The following is a 20,427-nucleotide window of genomic DNA, read 5'->3' as shown; positions in this document are numbered from 1 at the left end:
GCCAGAGACAGGAAGTCAGCCACAGGGAAGGAAGAGTTCGCTGAGATGTCACCCTGGCCTCTCTCTGGGCCTCCGAACGCCAGGGGAGGCTGGGGGAGGTAGAACACCAGGGGAGGCTGGGAGAGGTAGAACACCAGGGGAGGCTGGGAGAGGTAGAACACCAGGGGAGGCTGGGGGAGGTAGAACACCAGGGGAGGCTGGGGAAGGTAGAACACCAGGGGAGGCTGGGGGAGGTAGAACACCAGGGGAGGCTGGAGGAGGTAGAACACCAGGGGAGGCTGGGGGAGGTAGAAATCAGAGAACGGGGCTCATCGTAACGCACGGAAACACACACAAGTTCCTCATTCCGTCCCGGGCGTTACAATGAGCCCCGTCCTCCGATGTCTACCTCCCCCTAGCCTCCCCCTAGCCTCCCCCAGCCTCCCCTGGTGTTCTACCTCCCCCAGCCTCCCCCAACATCCGTCCTGTCAGATGTTTATGATTCATGAGCTCACTGTCACCTCTCGGTCGCCGCCGGTAACGGCCAACCTATCACGATCGACGGCCGCCCCCCCGAGACTCGATGTCACACCAGCCTCCAGGAATCCCAGAATGCACCATAAGTCTTCATTAGGCTGACACGTTGCGGTCTGGGCGGAGTCTGGACCTGATTACCACACACACACACACACACACACACACACACAAACACACACCACGCTGGCGCAGGCATCAGGCAGGGTGGCTCCCAGCTCTGAGGACCAGCAACCACAAGAGAGGGCAGGGTGGGGGGGGGGGGGGGGGGGGGGGGGGCGGGGGGGTGACCTTGTGTTTGCCTCCCTCTCTCTCTCTCTTTCTCTCTCTCTCTCTCTATCCTCTCATCCCTGGGCCAGATATCTGTCTTACATTAGCGCGTGATTAGTGATTAATGAGTAAATAACTAACAGAGAAACAGAGAGAGACAGAGTGAGAGAGAGAAAGAGAGAGAGAGTGAGTGAGAGAGGGAGAGTTGATCTTATCTTCACACTTGCTTTGGCAATGTAAACGTATGTTTCCCATGCCAATAAAGCCCTTTAAAATTAAAAGGTAGAGAGAGGGGGAGAGACAGAGAAACAGAGACACAGAGAGAGAGACAGAGGCAAGGCAGGTTTATTTATATAGCACCTATCACAGACCAGCGGTCACAAAGTGCTTTACATAGGCTATAAAAACATAATTAAAGAGCAAAAGTAATAGCAGGTTAAAATAAATAGGTAAGTGAAAATAAAAACAAGAAACAAATAAATAACAAGTGTACCGGTACAACAAATAATAACAAGACACAAAAAGACAGGCTTTTGGGGTTAGCCACACAGGACAGTCTTGAGCTGTGTTTTAAAAGCTTCGACCGAGACCGCTGATCTAAGATCCAAGGGAAGAGCATTCCAAAGTTTGGGAGCCACGGTTTGGAATGCTTTATCACCCTTGGTCTTCAATCTGGCACGGGGGACAACCAACAAACCCTGGTCAGAGGACCTGAGAGACCTACTGGGGCTGTAAGGACGCAGTAGGTCACAGATGTAAGCAGGTGCCTGACCATGGAGGGCTCTGTAAGTGATGACCAGAACCTTGAATTGAATTCTAAATTTGATGGGGAGCCAGTGTAGGGACGATAAGATGGGAGTAATATGACATGACTTTCTGGACCTAGTCAACAGCCTTGCAGCTGCATGTTGGACCATGCAGTAAGAGGAGGAGAGAGACAGAGAGACAGAGAGAGAGAGAGAGAGAGAGAGAGAGAGAGAAGCTGGGAGCCTCTCCTCTCCTATCCCCCTCTTCTCTCAGATGATGGAGGGATCAGAACAGAGAGGAGGCTGCTTGACTGCCCCCTGCAGTAATAACACTGTTACTACACAGGCGGAGCGCAACTTCATGCTAACGGTTACCATCTTCTTCCCCCCCACACCCCTCCCTCCAGGTACTGGTCTGATCTGGATGGATGACGTGGCGTGCACGGGGACAGAGGACAGCATCCACCAGTGCAAGTTCTCTGGCTGGGGCAAGACCAACTGTGGTGGCCACGTGGAGGACGCCGGGGTCACCTGCAGTCCCTGACCCCCCCCCACCCCCTCCCTCCCCCACTCATCCCCCCCCCCCCCCCCACACACCCCCCTCCCTCCCCCACTCACCCCCTCCCTCCCCCACTCATCCCCCCCCCCCCCCATCTCTCACTCTGTCTCAGCCTCCCGTGTTACGAGGCTTATGTGCACCTGGTCACCCAGAACCAACCAACCTCCTCTACTCTCCACAGACTCTCCCAGTCCCAGACCCAGACTCTCCAAGTCCCAGGCCTCTCTCCCCCCCTCCTCCCCCCACCCCTCCAGCTCACCGGAGCTCTTGACATGACACTCCGTGTTCTAGAACCGTGTTCTAACGCTCTGATGGAACGCCGTCATCTCAGCGTTCTGACGCAGTTGACAGACGGCAGTTGGGAGCTGGACCAATGGCACGGCTTCCTCCTCCCCCTCCTCCTCCGTCTAGGGCCAGCTGATTGGACAGTTGTCGCCAACAGCGACGCTAGCCAGAAGTGGGAGACGAAGCCAAACATAACTTTATATCATCACATCCACCACAAAGTGCTTTTCTGCTTTCTTTACTTTTATACTGTCTCTCTCCCCCCCCCCCCCCCCCCTCACTTTCTCTCTCCCTCCCGCTCTCCTTTTCCCCTCTCCCCCTCTCTCTCTCCCTCTTCCTCTGACTAATTGTGAGCGTGGCCACAAACGCTGTCCTGGCGGTCGACTGTGGTTTCGGGGAGACGGGTGTTTGGTTTCCAGATGAAATCTCGACTCACACACACCGACACACACCGACCGACACACACACCGACCGACACACACACCAACACATACACCAACCGCACGGCCGCACACAGATCTGAGGGGGGATAAACTGAGAAGGTTAAAACCTTATAATGACCCTGGGTCTCTCAGACACATGTAGGATGGTGTTGTGGAGGGTGGAGGGTGTAGAGTGGAGGGTCTAGGGTGGAGGGTGTAGAGTGGAGGGTCTAGGGTGGAGGGTGTTGTGTTGGGTGGAGGGTGGAGGCTGTTGTGTTGGGTGGAGGAATCTGGATGTTTTCATCCACGGTTCTGTTCACCTTGTCTTGCCAAGTGTTGCTTCAGGATACACAAGGAAATGTGCTGAGGACAGCACACACACACACACACACACACACACGCAGGCGCACACACTGTATGCAGGCGCACGCACAGGCACACACTTACATGCAGGCACACTCAAACACACACACACACACACACACACGTTAGGGATCTGGACTGTCTCTGTATTTCCTGTGTGTCCCGCTCCCACTCTTCCACACTTCCAAGAACAAGTAGAGAACATGTTTTTAGAACTGACATTCTTCAGAAGTATTTTTGCTAGAAAACATTTATTCTGCTTGTGTAGAGATAACTAAGTATTCACCAGTATGGACTATAGTGTTATAGTGTGCCGCTGCTCTGTGTGTGTGTGAAGAGAGGCTGGTGTTTCACGGCTCTGACTTCATCCCAGCCTGGCCTCCACTTCTCACACATCAAAGGGAGCAGTGGGTTTCATCGATGGCACGCACACACATGCACATGCACATACACATGCACGCATGTACACACACACACACACACACACACACCTGGGTTCCCACTTAAAGAACGGGGCTAGCCTATCAGATGTCAGGATGGGGTGATCTGTGTGTGAGGTCACCTTTGGCTGATTCACTACATTACAGTACTCTTATAGAACCCTCATAGAAACCTTCTAAGAACCTTCTTAGAACCTCCATAGAACTTTAGAATCGTAGAACCTCCTTAGGACCTTAGAACCCCCTTAGAACCTCCTTAGAACCTCCTTAGAACCTGCTTAGAACCTCCTTAGAGCCTTAGAACCTGCTTAGAACCACCTTAGAACCCCCTTAGAACCTCCTTAGAACCCCTTAAGAATCTCCTTAGAACATTAGAACCTCCTTAGAACCTCTTTAGAACCCCTTTAGAATCTTCTTAGAACCTCATTAGAACCCCATTAGAAACCCCTTAGAACCGTAGAACCTCCTTAGAACCTCCTCAGAAGCTTAGAACCTCCTTAGAACCTCCATAGAACTTTAGAACCCCCTTAGAACCTCCTCAGAACCTCCATAAAACCTTAGAACCCCATTAGAACCTTCTCAGAACCTTAGAACCTCCACCACCACCTCATTCTGACATCAGCTGACAGGGGTTGAGACAATGTACAGTCAGAAACTACGACCACATCAGAGCATTATTATATAACAGTATTTCAACACAGACCTGTTTGTTTTAAACTTGCACGTACAGCAGGGGAGGCTGCTGGAGGTAGAAACCGGAGGACAGCTCACTGAAACACACAGAACGGAACGAGGAACGGTACAGCGTCAAAGACACACTAACATGTTTGCAGGGTTCCCGCGCTGGTCTTAAAAAGCCTTGAAGTCTAAAATCCAGCAATACAATTTATAAGGCCTAAAAAGGTCAAACATGTCAGTTATTCTGTCTAAAAATGAGGTGCTAGGTCTTAAAAATGAGATCCTGCAAGGAAATCAGTCCGACCACATCTATTTACGCGGTAATGAATCAAGTTGGAACCCCAAAAATGCCCCCCCAAAAATTCCCTAATTTCATCACCTCGAGGATGACAAAAAGCTATCACACGGTGTCGCGAATAGGTCAACAATTCCATTCAAAGTGGTCCAAAAAAAGGTCTAAAAAGGTCTTAAATTTGACCACGAGCCCGCCTCCGATTTCTACCTCCGCCGGCCTCCCCTGAGCACAGTATATATGTGTCGCTGGTCTTAACACCTGAACCATGGCACACGCAGACACACGCTGAATATAATATGCCATGAAGAATATTTGATATACAGTATGTCTAGTAGACATTTATCCTATTCTGAACATGATACTTCTTACAGACTAGTCTCTTTTCCTTTTGTACTTTGTTCATGTACTGTTGAAAGAATAAAAATATACGTCCTTTTTGTTTTTCCACATGGATTTGATTATGGTTGATTGTGATGATGGTGATGAGCTCTGGTGATGGATCATGCAGGCAGCTGACCAGAGGAGCTGTGTGTCGTATGTCTGGCACGGGGGAGGAGAGGGGGGGAGGGATGGAGGGGAGAGGAGGGGAGGAGGGGAGAGAGAGGAGAGGAGAGGAGAGGAGAGGAGAGGAGGGGAGAGGAGGGGAGGGGAGGGGAGAGGAGAGGAGAGGAGAGGAGAGGAGAGGAGAGGAGAGGAGAGGAGAGGAGGGGGGGGAGAGGAGAGGAGAGGAGGGGAGAGGAGAGGAGGAGAGGGGTGGAGAGGAGAGGACGTGGGTTATTAATATCCTGGATTGACAACTGAGGAACAATTACCTGAAAGTGTTTCCACATGAGGGCCGGATATAGAAATGATTGGTCCAGAGTCACCTGATGGCCCCAGCATATGGTGCCCTGGCAGGGACACACAGAACAAAGCAGAATGCAGATGGTTTCAATCAGGACGGTTTAACTTACACTAAGTCTTACAGTACAGAGGAGAGGAGTTTAGCGGGTGGTAAAACGCTTGGTGATATCTGTGGTACCCCCTGTCTCTCCATCTCTCTCTCCTCTAGACTGCAAGTCTCTCTCACACAGTCTTTCTCTGTCTTTCTCTCTATCCTACAGTCTCCCTCTTTCACAGTCTTTCTCACTCTCTCTCTCTCACAGTCTCTGTCTCTCTTTCTGTCTCTCTCTCTCTCTGCTTCTCTGTCTCTCTCTCTCCTACAGTCTCTCTCACTCTCTCTGTCTCTCTCTCTCTCTCTCTCTGTCTATCTCTCTCTCTCACACACACAGACACAAACACTTGGTGTTAGTGTTGTGTTAGAACTTCATGTTATGAGTGAAACTCAGAGAAGCAACAGGTGTCTGATGACCCACACAGACGGACCGTCTGACCCCTGACCCCTGTCTGACCCCTGTCTGACCCCTGTCTGACCCCTGCCTCTGCTGCTGCTGACCCCCACCACGCCTCTCTCTCCCTGGCATCAGGATGTTGAAGCTGGTCGAGGGCTCTGTGGAATCACTCTGCACAGACACACACACACACACACTGCACAGACACACACACATACATACACTAACTCTGCACAGACACACACGCACACATACACTCACTCTGCACAGACACACATACACACACATACACTCTGCACACACACACACACACACTCGCTCTGCACAGATACACACACACATACACTCACTCTGCACAGACACACACACACACATACACTCACTCTGCACACATGCACACACACACAGGGGGGAAGTGGTGGTCTGGTGGATAGTGAGTTGGACTGGTGATTGGAAGGTTGTGAGTTCAAATCCCACCTGAAACACCACCACTAGTGTGCCTTTGAGTAAGACCTGGAAACACCACCACTAGTGTGCCCTTGAGTAAGACCTGGGAACACCACCACTAGTGTGCCCTTGAGTAAGACCTGGGAACACCACCACTAGTGTGCCCTTGAGTAAGACCTGGGAACACCACCACTAGTGTGCCCTTGAGTAAGACCTGGGAACACCACCACTAGTGTGCCCTTGAGAAAGGCTTCAGTTACTCCAGGGGGAATGTCTCTGTAATTCGCAATTGTAAATCGCTTTGGATAAAAAGCGTCTGCTAAATGGCAATATTTTAATACACACACACACTCTCTATGCACACTCACACACTCTCTCTGCAGTCTCAGGTCATGAACATCACCCTCATAGACCCAGCATGGTTCTGACCCCCCCAGGTCCACATCACCCCCAGGCAGACAGAGCCGCCTCAGCATACGTTTCCCAGACTGCACCTCTTTGAAGTCTTCAACCTGCAGAACTCTGCGACCCCTGTGTTTTTCTGGATAGGATCAACTCCCCCCTCCTCCACCCCTCCCTCTCTCCCCCCTCCCTCCCTCCACCCTCCCTCCCCCCCCCTCCACCCCTGAGGTTCCCCTCACACTGTTTGCTATTGTAAGGTAAGGAGAGTTATGGTTGACCTTTGACCTGGATGTCTCTTCTGCAGTGTGTCATCTCCTGGGTCTGGCTCTTATTATGGGATGTTAGATAGAGAGACGCTGACTGTCTGAATACACGTACACACACACACATATGTACGTACACGCACACACACACACATAGGTACACACGCACGCACTCACACACACACACGTACGTACACACACGCACGCACTCACTCACACACACACACACATACGTACACACACTCACGCACGCACACACACACACACACACTTGTACGCACACACACACTCACACACACACACATACACACACACACACACACACACACACACACATGGTCAACACGTCCCAGATCATGTGACAACGGAATGGAATTCCGCTGACTTGAGATAGTTGATGTAAGCAATTTAGGCGAAGCCGCCGACACATGATCATATGTAAGGTACGGTTGAAATACTTAAAATATAAAGTTCAAATACCTAATACATACAGTTTCACAACACACGTCCAACTGCATACACAGCCAAACAACATATTGTATCTGTATCTGTATTGTATATGTAAATCACATGTCATCCCTCCTCTCTCACCCATCCTTACTGTCAGTCTCTACTGTCTCTATCCTCCTTTCTCTCTCTCACCCATCCTAACTGTCAAGCCCAATGCACACAGCGTGCGATTTCTGTTACACGACAACATTCCATTGTTGTCATGAATGGAATCGAATTTTCGCCGTGCGATTAAAATCATAGACTTCCATTCAAACTTCAAAATGGAATGTTGACGTGCAACAGAAATCGCACGCTGTGTGCATTGGGCTTCAGTCTCTCCTCTCTCTCCATCCTCCTTTCTCTCTCTCACCCATCCTTCCTGTCATCCCTCTTCTCTCTCACCCATCCTTCCTGTCAGTCTCTCCTCTCTCCATCCTCCTCTCTCTCTCACCCATCCTTTCTGTCAGTCTCTACTGTCTCTATCCTCCTTTCTCTCTCTCACCCATCCTTCCTGTCAGTCTCTACTGTCTCTATCCTCCTTTCTCTCTCTCACCCATCCTTCCTGTCAGTCTCTACTGTCTCTATCCTCCTTTCTCTCTCTCACCCATACTAACTGTCAGTCTCTCCTCTCTCTATTCTCCTCTCTCTCTCACCCTTCCTTCCTGTCAGTCTCTACTGTCTCTATCCTCCTTTCTCTCTCACACCCATCCTTCCTGTCAGTCTCTACTGTCTCTATCCTCCTTTCTCTCTCTCACCCATCCTTCCTTTCAGTCTCTCCTCTCTCTATCCTCCTCCCTCTCTCTCACCCTTCCTTCCTGTCAGTCTCTACTGTCTCTATCCTCCTTTCTCTCTCTCACCCATCCTTCCTGTCAGTCTCTACTGTCTCCTCCTTTCTCTCTCTCACCCTTCCTTCCTGTCAGTCTCTACTGTCTCTATCCTCCCTTCTCTCTCTCACCCTCCTTCCTGTCAGTCTCTACTCTCTCTATCCCAATAAAGCAGAAATGCCCTAAAAACAATGGACAAGTGAATTATGGATATAAACATCCGATGATGGTTTAGTTTGAGGGTGATGATGTCTGCTGTGGAGAGGCCTGAGGTCTGACCAACACACACACACACCACACGCAAGCATACACTCACACCACACATACACACACACCACACGCACATGCACGCACACACACACACACACCACACCACACGCACGCACACGCACATACACACACACACACATACACACACACACACACCACACACACACACACATACACACACATACACACACACACACACACTTACACACATACATACACACACACTCCATGTCCTTTCCTAATAATAATAATTATAATAATAATAATAATCATTGTTTTATTGCCATGTAATCAACTTGTCAGTCAATTGTTAGAATGTGGTATTTTATGCTCTGGCCAAGGGGTCGGCCATAGACGGTGACCAGCAGTTAGGGGTTCAGAGCCTTGCTCAAGGACACCTCGACACATGGCCGGCCGGGGTCGAACCGCCGCCCTTGCGATCATTAGACGCCGGCGCTACCTCCAGAGCCACTGCCGCCCCCTTTCACGCCCAGCATTAGGATAACTGCTAACCGCTAGCTGCTGGCAGGACCACTAAACATGAGGTCACTTCCTCTCTGAGGTTGAACCAATCACAAGCTGTTTCCTGTTTGGCTTTAGCACAGCGAGCTAACACAGTCCGGGGGTAGAGGGGATGAGGAGGTCTGTACCCCCCTGTACAGACCTCTTCATCCCCTCTACCCCCCTGTACAGACCTCCTCATCCCCTCTACCCCCCTGTACAGACCTCTCCATCCCCTCTACCCCCCTGTACAGACCTCCTCATCCCCTCTACCCCCCTGTACAGACCTCTTCATCCCCTCTACCCCCCCTGTACAGACCTCCTCATCCCCTCTACCCCCCTGTACAGACCTCTTCATCACCTCTACCCCCCTGTACAGACCTCTTCATCCCCTCTACCCCCCTGTACAGTCCTCCTCATCCCCTCTACCCCCCTGTACAGACCTCTTCATCCCCTCTACCCCCCTGTACAGACCTCCTCATCCCCTCTACCCCCCTGTACAGACCTCTTCATCCCCTCTACCCCCCTGTACAGACCTCTTCATCCCCTCTACCCCCCTGTACAGACCTCTTCATCACCTCTACCCTCCTGTACAGACCTCCTCATCCCCTCTACCCCTCTGTACAGACCTCTTCGTCCCCACTACCCCCCTGTACAGACCTCTTCATTCCCTCTACCCCCCTGTACAGACCTCCTCATCCCCTCTACCCCCCTGTACAGACCTCTTCATCCCCTCTACCCCGCTGTACAGACCTCCTCATCCCCTCTACCCCCCTGTACAGACCTCTTCATCCCCTCTACCCCCCTGTACAGACCTCTTCATCCCCTCTACCCCCTGTACAGACCTCCTCATCCCCTCTACCCCCCTGTACAGACCTCCTCATCCCCTCTACCCCCCTGTACAGACCTCTTCATCCCCTCTACCCCCCTGTACAGACCTCTTCATCCCCTCTACCCCCCCTGTACAGACCTCCTCATCCCCTCTACCCCCCTGTACAGACCTCCTCATCCCCTCTACCCCCCTGTACAGACCTCTTCATTCCCTCTACCCCCCTGTACAGTTGCTCTACTGTAAATGTGTTAAAAAAGAAGAAAATAATAAAACATATTTTAAAAGAAATCTCCTCCTTCTTCTTATAGCATTATTACTGCCAATGGCCCCTGGCCCGGGCGTAGATTACGTCTTCATGCTCTGACTGATGGATAGATGATTCACTTACTTAGACAAATGGATTTATTGTATTTTCGCTTCGGATAAAGTCGACTAAAGGCCAAAAATGTAAATGGTCCAGGCCCATCGCCTCTTGCTCAGTCCATGTGTGTTAATGTCAACCATGTACAGATTACCCATGAGAAAGGTACCGCGGCCAAAGCACTTGATTGAATAACACATGGACATGATTATTTACAGATGCTCCCCTCCCGTTCTCAACAGGCAGTGTCTTGGTTTAGATGCCGCGCCTGCCCTCTGATGGTGGAACACGGGTACTACACACATCGACCACTGCCCTGCTTGTCGTGTGTTTTAGTCAGTGTACAGTACACGGAGGCGTTTTGAATTCGAAACGCCTTTTTTCAGTCTCAGTGTCAGACGTACAGTTTGTCCTTCTGTGGAGGCCGTAGTCGCTGACAGGCACGCAGGGCTGGGCTGTTGACGTTTGAATGCTGCGCGCGGTAACAGACCAGAGAGACTTCAAACAACCAGGAACACAGACGCCAACACACTGGTAAGGTTATTCTGCGTTTTATAATACTACTACTAATGTAATATAGATATTCTACTTATAGTATACTGTAATATACATATATACCTATCACTGGACTGTCTGAATACACGACTTTGCCAAGTTGCCAACTTAGTTCACTTTAGACTTCAATCACTGCAGCTAACGATGCTAAGCTAGTCTCTATCTCTCTCTGTCTCTCTCTCTCTCTCTCTCTCTCTCTCTCTCTCTCTCTCTCTCTCTCTCTCTCTCTCTCTCTCTCTCTCTCTCTCTCTCTCTCTCTCTCTCTCTCTCTCTCTCTCTCTGTCTCTCTGTCTCTCTCTGTCTCTCTCTCTCTGTCTCTCTGTCTCTCTCTCTCTCTCTGTCTCTCTCTCTCTCTCTGTCTCTCTCTCTCTGTCTCTCCTTCTCTCTCTCCTTCTGTCTCTCTCTCTCCCCTTCTGTCTCTCTCTCTCTCTCCTTCTGTCTCTCTCTCTCTCTCTCTCTCTCTCTCTCTCTCTCTCTCTCTCTCAAAAGTGTGAAGATAAAAACAAACAAGTAATGTAGGACTAGAATAATTACATGATTAAACAGAGCTGAGTATAATAGTGTACAGGTAAATAAAGATAACTAAAAATAGAAAAGTGTCGACATTGCAGTTTAAAAAATATAAATACAAATAAATGACAACTGTGAGAACACTATGTAGCCTACAGAGGTCAGCATGGTGCAAATAGGTCAGATACTTATTTACAGTCTTGGTGGTTGTGTTCCATTGGACGTCCTTTTACTGTCACAACAGCTCACACATCACACTTCACCCAGAAGATATGGTAGTCTTTTGTCATTTTTCATAACTCTCCCCCTCCCCCCCCCCCCCATCCTCTTTCCTCCCCCTCCTTTTCTCTGTCTGCTCTCAGAACCAAGGAGAATGGAGCCCCCCACCGTCCCCAATGCCAGTTGTGTTAAGACCCCCAGGAGGACCAGGCTGAGTGCTTCTGTGCTGTCCCCCCCCCGCACCCCCGTCAACATCCCCGCCTCCCCCTTCATGAAGAAGCTCGGCTGTGGCACCGGGGTGAACGTCTACCTGATGAACAGGTGTGGAGGGAGGACGTCCAACATTAAACTGACTTCACCTAGTAGGGTTGCTAGGCAACATTAAACTGACTTCACCTAGTAGGGTTGCTAGGCAACATTAAACTAACTTTACCTAGTAGGGTTGCTGGGCAACATTAAACTAACTTTACCTAGTAGGGTTGCTAACTTTACCTAGTAGGGTTGCTAACTTTACCTAGTAGGGTTACTAACTTCACCTAGTAGGGTTACTAACTTTACCTAGTAGGGTTACTAACTTTACCTAGTAGGGTTACTGTCCAACATTAAACTAACTTTTTTTTTTCTGGGCAGTCCCACTCATATTTTTTAATTTTATTGACAGATATAGTAGAGATTTAGACAGGAAGGATGAGAGAAAGAGGAGGGATGACATGCAGGATTTGTCCCCGGCCGGAATCGAACCGGGCACCCTGCGGTTACATGGTCAACGCTTAACCTACTACGCCACCTAAGCGCCCCCAAGAGAACGTCCAACATTAAACTAACTTTACCTAGTAGGGTTGCTGGGCAGGATCCAATTTTTACTGTTAAACCGTCCCCAAATTTAACCGCCATATATGGTATTACCGCAGAATTAAACATTGCATTGGAGGGCTTTTATGACTGAGTTGACGGTATTGAAACAGCCACCCTGTTACCTCCGGTGTGTCTGGTTCCTCTAGTCAAACATTATTATTATTATTTTTTTATCTTTGAGTGTCTAGAAAAGCGCTATGTAAGTGTAATGTATTATTATTATTATTATTATTATTATTATTATTATTATTATTATTATTATTATTATTATTATTATTATTACCAACTGGTGTCAGTGTTGATCTGGTGTCAGTAGTGATCTGAAGTCCATCTGGTGTCAGTGAGAGTAGAGTGTTTTTGCTCTTCAGGATTAAAGAAGTATTCTGTTATATTCAATGTTGTTCTAATCTGTTATATTCTATTTATACAACAGTTAGTTTCCGACTAAGTAATTTGATTGGACAAAGGCCTGCGGCCTCGTACCTACGACCGATCACAGCCGTGCTGATATTCAGTATAACAGCACTCCCTCTCATGTGATATTGCTTCATTATTGTATTCTGTTGTCTTCTGTTGTATAAAACTGTCCTCTAACCTGCTGTCCTGTCCTGTCCAGACCGGGCTGTCAGAACCAGTCCCCCTGGGCCATTAAAAAGATCAACAGCAGGTGTGGGCAGACGGGCGTCTACCAGCAGCGGCTCTGTGACGAGGCCCGCGTCCTCAAGGGGCTCACACACCCCAACATCGTAGGTAAGGGCCTCACGCACCCCAACATCGTAGGTAAGGGCCTCACACACCCCAACATCGTAGGTAAGGGCCTCACGCACCCCAACATCGTAGGTAAGGGCCTCACGCACCCCAACATCATAGGTCAGGACCCCTCTTATCTACCTCAATTACATGCTTATTTACGTGTGTGTGTAATGTGTGTGCGCAGGCTTCCGGGCGTTCACCACAGCGAAGGACGGCACCAGTTGCCTAGCGATGGAGTACGGCGGGGAGCGCTCGCTCACGGACCTGATAGACGCGCGGCGGGAGGCGGGGCTCAGTGCCTTCCCTGCCCAGACCATCCACAAGGTGGCGCTGCACGTGGCCCGCGGCCTGCAGGTGACTGATGATGATCTAAACACTGTGTTTTCTACCTGTTATTTATACAGGGAAGAGAGAGAGAGAGAGAGAGAGAGAGAGAGAGAGAGAGAGAGAGAGAGAGAGAGAGAGAGAGAGAGAGAGAGAGAGAGAGAGAGAGAGAGAGAGAGAGAGAGAGAGAGAGAGAGAGAGAGAGAGAGAGAGAGAGAGAGAGAGAGAGAGAGAGAGAGAGAGTGTGTGTGTGTGTGCATGCGTGCGTGCGTGACATGTTTGTGTGACATGTTTGTGTGTGTATATATATATGATGTGTGTGTATATATATATATATATATATATGGTGTGTGTGTGTATATATATATATGTGTGTGTGTGTGTGTGTGTGTATATATATATATATATGGTGTGTGTGTGTATGTATATATATATATATATATATATATATATATATATATATATATATATATATATGATGTGTGTGTGTGTATATATATGATGTGTGTATATGATGTGTGTGTGTGTATTAGGGGTGCAACGGTTCTCGGTTTTTTTACGGACGGTACGGTTTGCGTTCCACGGCTCAATTCACTAGTGAACCGTGACGGTTTTCGGTTTTCGTTTTTTTTTAATTAATTTTTTTTTTACCTTTATTTTACCAGGAAGTCACATTGAGATTAAAACCTCTTTTACAAGAGAGACCTGGCCAAGACAGGGTCAAAATAGTAGCTTAAAAAAACAGTTCAGATAACAAGACAGGACATAAGACAGTGGCAACAATACAATAGACAAACAATGGTAGGGGTATTTACAAGGTGATTAAAACATTGAGAAGTCTAACCAAAGCAGGTACAGCGAGCGGTGACCACATCCTTTAATCTACGCTTGAAGATACTTATGGAAATAAGGGCCTCTAATTTAAAAGTAGTCTGTAGGTCATTCCAAGACCAAGGGCCATAATAAGACAAGCTTGCCCTTCCAACATTGTTCATGATAAGTGGCACCTTGTATTGTAGCCATCTACGAGACCTGAGACCCGAGCCACTCGGTATAGGGATGAACTTCAGGCCCAGATAATTCGGTAAGAAGCCAGAGATGATTTTAAACACAAGAGTGTACCAGTGTTGGAGCCTTCTGACAGAAAGAGATGGCCATCCAACCAGACTATACAGTGTACAGTGATGGGTCCTGAAGGCACTATTGGTGATGTATCTTAGAACCGAATGATACAGGGGGTCTAGCTTGGATAAAGTGGACAGAGAAGCAAACCTATATACTGTATCACCATAATCCAATTGTGAAAGGAAAAGGGCGGAGACAAGACGTTTTCTGGAAGCCAAGGAAAAGCAAGATTTAAATCTATACAGGAAGCCCACTGTACGCTTAAGCTTTATGGCGAGAAGATCAATTTGGCCGCGTTCGTAAATGAGCTCTGAGAGCGCCGGAGCGTCCACGTGAATGCCTCGAACGCGGCCTTTGGTCAGAGGTCGAGTTGGTCTGGAACGTTTGTTTCTGAACCGAACCGTACCGAAAACCGTGACCCAAAATACCGAACCGTACCGAACCGTGGGCCAACTGAACCGTTGCACCCCTAGTGTGTATATATGATGTGTGTGTGTGTATCCTCCAGTACCTCCACAATGAGAAGCGTCTGCTGCACGGAGACATCAAGTCCTGCAACGTGGTCGTCAAGGGCGACTTCACCACGGTCAAGATCTGTGATGTGGGTGTGTCCCTGGCGCTGGACGACAACATGACAGGTACATCCTCTCTCTCTTTCTGTTTCTCTCTCTTACTCTCTTTCTTACTCTCTCTCCTTCCCTCCCCCTCTCTCTGTCTCTCTTACTATCTCTCTTACTCTCTCTCCTTCCCTCTCTATTTTACTCCTTCCCTCTCTCTTTCTTACTCTCTCTCCTTCTCCTTTCCTCTCTCTCTATTACTCTCTCTCCTTCCCTCTCTCTCTCTTATTCTCTCTCCTTCCCTCTCTCTCTCTTACTCTCTCTCCTTACCTCTCTCTCTCTTATTCTCTCCTTCCCTCTCTCTCTCTTACTCTCTCCTTCCCTCTCTCTCTCTTACTCTCTCCTTCCCTCTCTCTCTCTTACTCTCTCTCCTCTCTCTCTCTTCCCTCTCTTTCTTACTTTCTCTCTTACTCTCTCCCTCTCTCTCTCTCCCTCCCTCCCTCCCTCCTTCCTTGTCTCTCCACGGTGGTCAGATGTCCAGATGTGTCACGCTCCTTTAACAGACAGTACTGACTGTCTCACAGCTGCAGGTTAACAGACAGTACTGACTGTCTAACAGCTGCAGGTTAACAGACAGTACTGACTGTCTAACAGCTGCAGGTTAACAGACAGTACTGACTGTCTAAGCTGCAGGTAACAGACAGTACTGACTGTCTCACAGATGCAGGTTAACAGACAGTACTGACTGTCTAACAGCCGCAGGTTAACTGACAGTACTGACTGTCTAACAGATGCAGGTTAACAGACAGTACTGACTGTCTAACAGATGCAGGTTAACAGACAGTACTGACTGTCTCACAGCTGCAGGTTAACAGACAGTACTGACTGTCTCACAGATGCAGGTTAACAGACAGTACTGACTGTCTCACAGATGCAGGTTAACAGACAGTACTGACTGTCTCACAGATGCAGGTTAACAGACAGTACTGACTGTCTCACAGATGCAGGTTAACAGACAGTATTGACTGTCTAACAGATGCAGGTTAACAGACAGTACTGACTGTCTCACAGATGCAGGTTAACAGACAGTACTGACTGTCTCACAGATGCAGGTTAACAGACAGTATTGACTGTCTCACAGCTGCAGGTTAACAGACAGTACTGACTGTCTCACAGATGCAGGTTAACAGACATTATACAACAGTTAGTTCCGACCAAGTCATTTGATTGGACAAGAGGCATTCCATGAGTGATATACAGTATAACAGCACTGGGACTTTTAACTATATGCATCACTCCGCCGCACAGGTGTTCTATTAAATGACCGTTAATACAAAGTAGCTAGCCTGCAGATGTTTGTGTTCGGGTTACTAGGCAACAGTACAGTTGAAGTTCAGTTGCAGAAAAAAAAAATGTTGGTGGAGCCAAAATAAATGATTAAATAAACAAACAAATCATAATCTGTTGTCGCTTATTACTGTTAACTAATAAATGGAGCTGTAGAACTGTTGTATAAAAGCAACATCACACTCGAGGTCGTGCTGTTATACTGAATATCACCACGGCTGTGATTCGACTGTAGGTACGAGGCCGCACTCCCTCTCGTGTGATATTGCTTAAGTACTGACTGTCTAACAGCTGCAGTTTCCATTCATGTAGTTTATACGTGACGGCTCAGTGGCCTGCAGATGTTTGATGGTGTGTGTGTGTGTGTGTGTGTGTGTGTGTGTGTGGTTACTGCTGGACAGGGAGGTGGAGCGTTATTACAGGGGATAAAGAATGTTTACAATGTTTGTTATTGACGCCTCCAGCACATGAACTCCCTCCCCTCTGTCCCGTAACCGTGGTTATCTAACTGGTATCCTGGCAACCGCGGAGCTCTCCTCCGCCCTGGGTTTGGGAGCTGTTGAGAACCTGGGGCCGGATTCACCAAAGTGTTCTTAAGATAATTCTTAAGACAATTCTTAAGAAAAAAGATAAGATGTTCCTAAGAATGTTCTTAAACGCTATTCACCATTTTTTTCTTAAGAATTGTCCTATGTCTTAAGAACTTCTTAGTTTTCTCACTTAAGAAGTTCTTAGATTTTGAACTGTGATTTTTCCACCTGTGTGTCTCTCTCTCTCTCTCTCTCTCTCTCTCTCTCTCTCTCTCTCTCTCTCTCTCTCTCTCTCTCTTGAACTTATGAAGAACTTCCATCTAAAATGTGAATATAAAATAAATAATAGTAAGGACATTGTTTCAGTTACTTGGCCTACTTAAATAACATGTTCATAATGATTAATTAAGTAGTATACATCAAATACAACAACTGCCTCCTTGATTTACTTTCTGAGTACATTGTGGTGTAATCTAGGAATAGGCCTACATGTGACACAGGCTGAAAGGCCCATTTCAGTTATATCTCAAACATACAAACATGTGATAGACATTCACAAATTCACACAAAACATTCACACAAAAGTACTCTGACCAACTTGAATTAACAATATGTGTTAACACATTGTCTAGGGCTAAACTAAATATTAATAAAATCAAATAAATGCAATACAAAATTGTTCAAGTAAGACTTACCTTTCACTTTAGCTGCTTTAAGACAGGTGAGAGCTTCTCTTAAAGTTAAGAAGACATTTGAGAAGAAATCTAAGAACTTTGTTTTGGAGAATCTCATTTGTTCTTAAGTTCTATCTTAGGAAAAATCTTAAGAAGAAAGTTAAGAAAAAACTAAAGTTAAAATAAGATTTTCTTCGGGAATACCAAATCTTCTTAAGTTTTGTCTTAAGAACAAATTTGTTCTTAAAAACGCTTGGTGAATCCGGCCCCTGGCGTTCATCTGAAGCCGGGCGGTCGCCAGGAATGTTATATTAAAAAAATGGGACTCTTGTTCTTATTTCACTAAGACAAGTGGAATGTTTTAGTACATTGGAGCAGTTGTCTTCTAAATCTCTCTGTCTCTTTCTTACTCTGTCTCTCTCTCTCTGTCTATCTCTCTCTCTGTCTCTCTCTCTAATAGAGAGTAACCCTAAGGCTGAGTGTTCTTTATCTCTGTCTCTCTGTGTGTGTGTGTGTGTGTGTGTGTGTGCATCTGTGTGTGCGTCCGTGTGTATGCGCCTGTGTGTGCGCGTCCGTGTGTGTGTGTCCGTGTATGTGCATCTGTGTGTGTGTGTGTGTGTGTGTGTGTGTGTGTGTGTGTGTGTGTGTAGTGAGCGACCTCAAGGCAGAGTACATCGGTACAGAGCCGTGGAGCCCCAAGGAGGCGCTGGAGGGAGGCGTGATCACTGACAAGGCCGACGTCTACGCCTACGGCCTCACGCTGTGGGAGATGATGACCCTGTCCATGCCCCACCTGGAGGTGCTGGACCAGGAGGAGGAAGAGGAGGAAGGTGAGGGGGAGGAGGAGGAGGAGGAAGGTGAGGAGGAGGGAGGAGGACCAGGCCCAGGCCCACTGGAAACTACCTTGGAGTGACTTTGAGTATTTGCAGGGTGAAGTTCACAGTTTTTACCTCAAAATAGGTCATCCACGTTTTTTGGGTGGGGGTCGGGGGGGTCTACGTCTCATCCATGTCACATGATGCATGAGCGAACATCTTCCTGTCTGCTCCGTCGGCTAAACTCCACTGCTGCTGAAATAAATTTTTGCTTCAGACAGCCACGGTAAACACCCTGTTTTCAAGGTAATTATGCAGGTGTTAATGTCAGGGCTGCCGCTACTTACACGTGCATCGTTGTTACACCACCGCTAGCGCTATCCATCTACACCTGCTAACGCTAGTTTGGCACATAGGACATTTATATGTAACCTGCTCATTTGTATCGTACTATATAACAGATACCCCCTCCCCATCAATTTGTAATTGTTTACCCCTTATGACTTGGAGGTGGTTTTAAAGCGTAACGTGTCGACTATGGACCTATCGCTAAGCCATGCCCCAAAATAGAAATTGTCCAATCATATCACAGCAAAAGTCACTACAGGCAGAAAACTCAAACTCGCTAATATCTGATGGTTAATAATGAATAATGACAACGACAAATCTGTGAGATGCCAGGCTCTCATCCCTCGTTAACCCTGTGTTGTGGATTTAATTGGTTCTTAATAGATTTAGTAGAACTTATAAAGAGCTAACATCAATTGTCTCCAAAGAGGCCTTTTATTAAGCAAAGTTACATGAGCACAGAGAGAAATGAACAGACCAATAAGCAAGAGAGCAATAGCCCAAGAGCAAAAAAGCCCCCAATGATGGGACTCATATTTATAGAACTGTCCTTGGTCATGAGGTCACTATTCTTGGGAACCAATCATATTATACAAATCTGTGATTACACAAGTTATGGGCCCTGTCGACAGTCAGAATTATTCACTGCGCCACAGATCTTGGCCCATCCCTTACAGGAAGAAAATGGGCCTTCCTTGAGTGCTAGATTCGCCAAACTGTAGAGAGACTTGCATTTCTCAGTATAAAATTATATAAAACCCCAACACCTGTCTTTGCCAGGCGAGTCGTCTGACGAGGAGGACTTTGACGAGGACGAGTACTACGAGAGGCTGGGCACCCGCCCCGCACTGGACATGGCCGCCCTGGGGATGGACGGGGCCGGCCTGGGGAGTGGCGGGGCCTACCAGTGTGTGGTGGAGCTGTTCTCGCTGTGCACCGACGAGGACCCCCGCAAGCGGCCCTCCGCCTCCCAGATCGTCCAGGCGCTGGAGGCCGACGCCCATCCCGCCCAGGAGGCCGCCGACAACGACGTCATCGTCATCGACTCAGACTGACCTGGAGTGCGCTGTGATGTCATATCCGGTGATGTCATTGCAATAGATAGTGATGATGACGATGGTGGATTGGATTTCTATACTGTCCTGTTTACCTAGCCTCTCCTGCCTGTCTGTCTGTCCTGTTTACATATGAAACGTCTGTCCTCTCATCTTCTACCAGTCTGTCTTTGTACGTGTTGTCTTGTATCCCTTTTACAGCTCTGCTGTGCTCTAACAGATCACTCATGTTCTTAATGTTCTTAATTAATAAAACAGTGTGTTCATTAATAAAACAGTGTATTCATTAATAAAACTGTATTCATGAATAAGACAGTGTATTTCAGAACTGTTCTCAGAGGCTGTGTTCGGAATGGCATACTAGCATACTAATCATACTATATATGACGTAGATTTGAGTAGTGCGAGTGCGTTCACACTGTAAAGTATGCAACATTTTTGTATGCAGTCGATGCGTGCGAGTACT

At 47.8% G+C, this 20,427-nt stretch overlaps 2 protein-coding genes across 2 annotated transcripts in view; both read left to right on the top strand.

Annotated features, from left to right (window-relative positions):
• Positions 1–2,079, top strand: part of scara5 (scavenger receptor class A, member 5 (putative)) — a 67,734-nt gene extending 65,655 nt beyond the window's left edge. Inside the window, exon 11 of the mRNA XM_080527855.1 lies at positions 1,937–2,079. Within this exon, the coding sequence (XP_080383981.1) occupies positions 1,937–2,073 (137 nt within the window). The 3' untranslated portion in view covers positions 2,074–2,079. The remainder of the gene's footprint in view (positions 1–1,936) is intronic.
• A 9,446-nt stretch (positions 2,080–11,525) lies between these two features.
• On the top strand, positions 11,526–19,961 carry pbk (PDZ binding kinase; the record flags this gene model as incomplete). The annotated part of the gene is made up of 7 exons (XM_080527424.1): positions 11,526–11,538; positions 11,722–11,899; positions 13,050–13,183; positions 13,371–13,540; positions 15,144–15,273; positions 18,394–18,573; positions 19,687–19,961. 7 exons carry the CDS (start codon positions 11,526–11,528, stop codon positions 19,959–19,961), a joined length of 1,080 nt encoding a protein of 359 aa, XP_080383550.1.
• Between the last annotated feature and the right edge of the window lie 466 nt (positions 19,962–20,427).

Source organism: Nansenia antarctica, assembly GCF_963989245.1.
Source record: "Nansenia antarctica genome assembly, chromosome: 3".
Taxonomy (NCBI): Eukaryota; Metazoa; Chordata; class Actinopteri; order Argentiniformes; family Microstomatidae; genus Nansenia; species Nansenia antarctica.
The sequence above is the reverse complement of the archived record's forward strand: the minus strand, read 5'-3'. Positions and strand labels throughout refer to the sequence as shown.